Source organism: Henckelia pumila, unplaced genomic scaffold, assembly GCF_033568475.1.
Source record: "Henckelia pumila isolate YLH828 unplaced genomic scaffold, ASM3356847v2 CTG_525:::fragment_3, whole genome shotgun sequence".
In the NCBI taxonomy this organism is placed as follows: Eukaryota; Viridiplantae; Streptophyta; class Magnoliopsida; order Lamiales; family Gesneriaceae; genus Henckelia; species Henckelia pumila.
The window spans coordinates 3,165,104-3,171,853 of NW_027331857.1; the positions used below are offsets into that span (position 1 = coordinate 3,165,104).

Genomic DNA, 6,750 nt, shown 5'->3' on the forward strand with positions numbered 1-6,750 from the left:
TTTCCGTTTTTTTTTTAATTTAATTTAATTGCTTTCTTGTTTCGGGTTATGTGTCGGGTTTTTGTACGATCCGACCCGGATTTTCTGATAACATGGTGTTCACGGGTCAACAGACTCAGGTCAGTCAGACTATCTAATTTTTCATACCCTCCACTATAATAAATAAGATGCACATACACGTATTTTTTAGTCAAATATCTTGAAATTTTTATTATTTGTTCACGACAGAAATTAAATTTGTAGATTATGATAATTAATAGAGGCACTTATGCAATTTTTAAAAATATATATATATTCATATCAAAATATGTCTTGTAATTTTTCAGACTCAGACGAATAACACGAATTTAAAGATCAAAGATTCATAGCGATAGAGTCTTTTTCATACCTCTATTGTGTTCAACATCTTTAGGAGTAATTTAGCAGCTCATGTGAGTGCTTCTTTTTTCAATGTTAAAAAAAAAGGTTAAAAAATGTGGATTAAGCACGAAGAAAATGTATCACTATGACTAACGTGAAATTTTTTAAAAAAAACTATCAATCTAATGTCTCACTATAAGTTAATTTTTTATATATAAATTTTAAATATTTTGTATTATGCATTTTTTTTAAAACAAAAAATCTTAAAAACATATGAATGTCCTTTAATGGTTATGCTACAAAAATTCTAAAATTTATATGTTATTCTTAAAAATATATGTTTATATTTTCTTTTATATTGATTTAATATAATTAAATATAATAAAAAGGTTTCTCATACTTAAACTTATAAAAGTTAAAGTAACACTCTTGTGAGGCGGTCTCATTCGTGAGACGGGTCAACCCTACCCATATTTGAAATAATAAGTAATATATTTGACATAAAATGTAATATTTTTTAATGAATAACCTATATAAGATATCTGTATCAAAAAAATGATCATTCAGACCGTCTCATAGGAATTCTTGTCTAAAATTTATAGCTTAACCTTGCCACTTAACTGATGTTTGAGAGAGTTTCTAAGAAGCACTTCTCAGCTTTTCATTAACAAAATTTTAAAATTTTGTGAAAGTTTATTAAAAAAAAATTGAAAAGCGCTTTGTAAAAAATCTACCTAACACTAACGAACATCTCAGGCTTGGTACTTTTTCGAACCTTTATTATAGTCAATAGAAGAATTGAATTTAAGCTATACGGTAAATTATTTGACAATATAGAATGTATAAAGTATTTTATTCGAAACAAACCTTATAGATGTTGATATATATATATATATATATATATAGAGAGTTTCTTTCAAATGGCCATCTACCATGTCCACCACCATGCGCACCAATGATGTGGCACTATTCTATTGGACCTACAGTTTATCACATTTTTATCAGATCCAATAGAATATTGTCACATCATTGATGGACATAATGGTGGGCATAGTAGGTGGGCACTTGAAAGAAACTATATATATATATATATATATATATTTCAAAAAACAAACAAGCTCGCCCTTGTGCATAATCATATTTCGAACATTTGTTTAAAATTGAGCTATTACACTAAAATAAATTGAACTCAAAATTGAGATACGTGCTTGTTTCGTCCAACGAGTAAAATTCTAAAAAAATAATTAAATTTATACATCATTATCTGATACAAACATATTAATTTATCATTTTTATATTATACATCATTTCATCCAAAATTCAAACGGATATATTATATAGGCAAAAACTCCTATGAGACGGTCTCAATGGTCATTTTATGAGACGGATCTCTTGTATGGGTTATCCATTAAAAAGTATTACAATTTATGTAAAAAGTATTACTTATTATTATAAATATGGGTAGGATTGACCCGTCTCATGGATGAAACCGTCTCACGGGAGTGTTACTCATATATACACCCACACGCACACATGGATCCTTGATGACAAAAAATGGCCGACACCTAAGACGAGACAAATTATCCAGTTGGTCCATCTTATCCATAGCTTGCATGCATGGTTTTGAGTTAAGGCGAGATTTAATCCTCAAAAAATATCCAACGTTATCCTCAGATTAAGATAAAGCCAAAGAATAAAACAACAGGGACTTCGTAACCAAGACATTCATTTCAGCTTCTTGTTTTTCAAACAAATTTCAATGAACAAAAGAATCCCAGAAAACTTTGAAAATCACAAATCTAATCAGGTATTAAGTTAGTTAACCTTCATTTCTGAATCTTCGATCCAAGTTCAACCAACATGGTCAACAGAGCTTCACACATTTCACAAGAATCGGGCTCGGTGGGATCCTTTGTCCACGAAGAGTACACCATCCAAGAATGGTCGAACTTCCGACTTGGTTTTACAACCACCGAACCGGGAACTTCAGCATCTCGACATGTCACAAGTCCGTCGCTCTTCTCCCCGTATCTAAGTTGTAGGTGGAGGGCGCAAAGAGCCATTGCAGCAGAGACGGGTACTATTACAGGTACTCGTCGTGCTGCCTTGGCTGCGTCTTCTGCGTCCTCCGTCCCAAATCGAGGAAGCCAGGGGAGTTCTGCGTGGGCAATGTGCGACATGGTCGCAATGACGCCTGGTGCTACGCTTGCCTCGGAATGGAGGGAGATTATAGGAATGTTGTTGGGAAGTTTATGGTTTTTGATGAATTCTTTTCGCCTTTCGTACGTAAGATCCTCCAAGGCCCGAATATCACCCTTGACATGGAAAATGTCAACTTCAGGCATATAATTGATTCAAGAAACATATATTGATTTCTCAAGTGGTAACAACGTAGTGGTACAAAAACTTTCTGGAGCTAAATCACCAGAATATCATGTAAAAAATGATAATTATAACAGAATCAAGTCTGATTGCATGGTATTTTCTTTGATTTCTAACATTATACAAAACGATGCCTGCCTTGTTCATCACACCATTTCTTGATGAATATAAAATCTACAGGATTAGCAAAAGATTATGGAAAAGCGGGTCAACTATCAGTCTCCGAAGATTCGAAAGGTGTATAAAAAATCAAGAGATGCTATCAATACTGTAAAAGCAGGTGAAAAAGATTTTATACTGCGGCTGGTGTAATAACTAATCTTTTTAAAATATTCAAATAATAATCTGATTTCCAATTTCACAGTATTCCCCCCCACATTTTCTTGATGGATACACCACTTTTTGACTTGCAATAATTGGAAACGGGTGATGAGTTACCTTAATCAATTTGCATATCAAGAACTCCATGATCCTCCGGGTTTCCACGTCAGCGATCTGGCCTTCACGAAGAATATCGGATGCTATAGGCGTTCCACCATAAGGACTCTGCACCAGCGCCAAACCAGCAACTTTATTTCTCAATTCTCGATAATATATAGATAACGCAGCTGCAGCATCGACTCCACCCTTGCTGTGGCCAAGCAATAACACCCGTTTACCAGACCCCCAGTATAGCTCTTCTATATACTGCTTTAATTCCCACGCGTTATGCTCGACCGATGCCTTCAGATCATAAGACATCAAAATTTTAGAAGAAACGTAGCCATCTATTTCATCAACAGTAAGACAAGGTATGCAAAGTAAAAAATTATTGCTAAAACAGGTTAGTTTTGGAAATGATGAAATAATAGTAATCCATACTTCGCTGTGAATCTTAGCAATGTGACAAGCCAGACCCATCTTTGAGAAAAACCTTTTGGTGCTGACAAAATATAAAGGACCGTGATTGCTGAAGAGACCTAAACAAATACACAGAAGATGATAAAAACATGCATTGCTTATATTAAAAAATAAAAATAAAAATCACCATGTGAAGCCAAAGAACTTGTTGAACCTGGAATCAGCAGGTAAACAAAAGAATCTGGTAGTTTGTGCTGCCCACTCCTACAAAGGATATTAGGAAAGAACGTTAAAGGAACATAGAAAGTCAATAGCAAAAAATGGCTAAAACATGTAATTTGATTGTTAAAGCTAATAAGCTAAAGTATTTTTAGATCTCTTCAATGGATAATGTGCTTTCATCGGTCTTCTAGGATTACATATCCTGGGACATCTCGAACTTCGTTTCTTCACCCTCATTCTCCAAATTCTCGAAGAAAATGCTTTGATTCATCCAGAAATATTTTAGCCTTAGGTTTTCTAGTGATATATTGAGTATTACTTCTACTGACCATAGGTTCAAACGAACACATAATTACTCCAAAAAAATAAGTCAGCTAGGAGTTCACTCACATGAATCCAGATGCAAAATAATAAGTAATAACCTTAAAAGCCAATTTATGCAACTACCTTTTGTCTTCTCTGGTCTGCTTGATTACGAACTCCACGAAAAGCAACATGTACATATATAAATAACCAGGGTCGCCTCCAAAAGGGATAGATAGTGACAGTAACTTACCTAATGCCTTGTAGCAGCTCCTGGAATCTAACTGAACCATCCTCCACTGGAGCCATGCCAGGAGTACGTTGCAACCACCCGATATCATCAGATGATCCACGTAAAGTTTTAAGTACTCGAAATAGAATGCTAGAAGATGCAATAAACATTAGTTAACTCAAAATTATGCCGTTAATGATGCACCTATCTATGTAAGAAATAAGAATGCTTTTAAAAACAAGCAAATAATCTTTTACCCCTTGGCACGAGCTTGCATTTGTCTCATATAGATGCAAAAACATCTCCAAGATTCCACTGCTAACCTCCAAGCGCATTCAAAAAAATACATGGGGAGAATCAACCTAGATAAACAAGTTGTAATTTAAGAAGAATGACCATGAAAATTTTATCTTATCAAAATAAAGAACAATCTTCTTGTGTACAGCTTTGGGCCATTGGCATTAATTCTATGTTGTATCTTATGATTACTGACTAACTACTTGTCCATGATTCACTAATTTAACAGTAGCTGCAACAATATATACTGCCAAACCTCGAAAGAAAGCGGAAGGAAACAAGTTTACCCTTTAAAAATGAAGCGGACACCCCCATAATTGCTGCTGGTATTTACAATTTGCAATCTTGAATCTATGAATGGTCGATCCTCCAGCACCGAGTCGCCCCTTTCATTGCATCCAACTCCTGTGGTAGAGATACAATCTATGGAACACGAGGCGCGATCCAGAAAAGAACATTTGGTATCACTGGCAACTGCAGATATCAGATGCTGACCACAAAAAATGACCTCTGAATCTTCAAACCATCTACTCACGTCTCTAAACATAACATCTTCTGCAATGACATAGTTTGAAAGACGCTATTCTACTAAATACTTATACTCAGCAGGAAACAATTATTTTACAAATACAAGGGGAGAGAATGCAAACAGCAAAACCTCACCAATAAATCGAATAAATGTTTGGTTTATATAGGAGGTTAAGTTTAAGAGGCGGGAAAATATGTCCTCCATTGTCAGAATGGAACAAAGATCAAAAGACGACATATATTGCTCGTCACAGCACCACCGAGAGGCCGAACGAGTGGACTATGTACAACCTGAGATCGAAGTACCAAATTAGCACATTCTGTAACACAGACTTGAAAGTTGAAACATCAAATACATGGATATAAAGACTGGTTCATTTTACAGCTAAATAAGATGTTAAATTAATCCAGGAGAGCTGTAAAATCTTCCAGATTGAAATGGAAAATGGAGTAACAGTTGAGATGATAGAGATTAAGTTAAAAACTCAAGAAAAGTAAAGATTTTTGTCTCAAAATAGGATGATGAGATTCCTTACAAGTAGCAGCAACTCGTCAAGATTCAAAGGGTAATATGATAAATGCGTCAACATGAAACATTATGATGTATCACTACATAACAGCCCCTTTGAGCTTAATTCTCACTATATCTTATCAAGTATCAATTTTATTCATCACACGAAAAAGATCACAAGAAACAATATTTTAAAAGAAAAAATTATGAACAAAATCGGAAGCGCTCAAATTTGTAACCGTGTGTAATGAACCAAACTAACAAATTATAAAATACTCCCACAAGAACATAGGAAGATTTGTAGATGAAGCATCAACGCAGTGAAAAATTCTGATTCAACTTGATAAAAGCACACAAGACAATGAACACTGCATAAGTTATCTATTAATGTCCAACAACAGTATATATATAAAGCCATATGATTCCATAAAAAATTCTTCCAACAACGAAGACTTAAAAATAACAACAATCAGCTTTCAAAAAAACAATAAAAATCAGACTATAATGTTCAAGATGTCGGATAAAATTGCTATAAACGACAAGCAAATAAACCAGATTGACTCAGCAGAGAAAAAAAAAATGGCAAAATTGGGTCCTCGGCGAGAGTGCTTACGAAGAAGCTCGGAAACTGTACTGACAATGAATTACAGCCACAAAATCAGGAGGGTCTCTGTCGGCTCTCTGCTAAGAACCATAATCAAATGACAGATATATATATATACGAGAGCAGCATGGATAACCTACAACCAAAAATATAATAACATTTTATTCTATTTCTAATTATGTTTCTTATTTATCAAATATTAAGATTAAAATAGTTTTTTTTAATATGTACCTCAAACTAAAAATTGCCTATAATACCCTTATTCTAATAATTATAATTAATATTTTCTTTGGGATAACAAAATGGTATCAGAGCCTAGGTAATTTTATTCAAACTTTATATTATTCATTAAATCATATTTTTCTTTGTTGAGGAAGAGATTTTCAACAAACCATGTATTCAAACGAGAGTTTGAACCAGAAAGATTTCATTTATATGAAATCCCAAGTGAATCTATTTAAAATAGATTAT

At 33.8% G+C, this 6,750-nt stretch overlaps 1 protein-coding gene across 2 annotated transcripts; it reads right to left on the reverse strand.

Annotated features, from left to right (window-relative positions):
• Nucleotides 1–2,022: 2,022 nt before the first annotated feature.
• Nucleotides 2,023–6,400, reverse strand: LOC140873172 (uncharacterized). Of its 2 annotated transcripts, XM_073276179.1 has the most exons (10): nucleotides 6,289–6,400; nucleotides 5,300–5,455; nucleotides 5,132–5,191; nucleotides 4,924–5,041; nucleotides 4,597–4,701; nucleotides 4,361–4,489; nucleotides 3,797–3,846; nucleotides 3,604–3,701; nucleotides 3,181–3,465; nucleotides 2,023–2,675 (listed from the first exon to the last, which is right to left on the reverse strand). In XM_073276179.1, the coding sequence occupies exons 2-10, from the start codon at nucleotides 5,400–5,402 to the stop codon at nucleotides 2,187–2,189; spliced, it is 1,437 nt and encodes a 478-aa protein (XP_073132280.1). In that variant the 5' UTR covers nucleotides 5,403–5,455; nucleotides 6,289–6,400; the 3' UTR covers nucleotides 2,023–2,186. The 2 variants fall into 2 exon arrangements, with proteins under 2 accessions (XP_073132280.1, XP_073132279.1); XM_073276178.1 differs by having other exon boundaries at nucleotides 2,024–2,675; nucleotides 4,924–5,191.
• Between the last annotated feature and the right edge of the window lie 350 nt (nucleotides 6,401–6,750).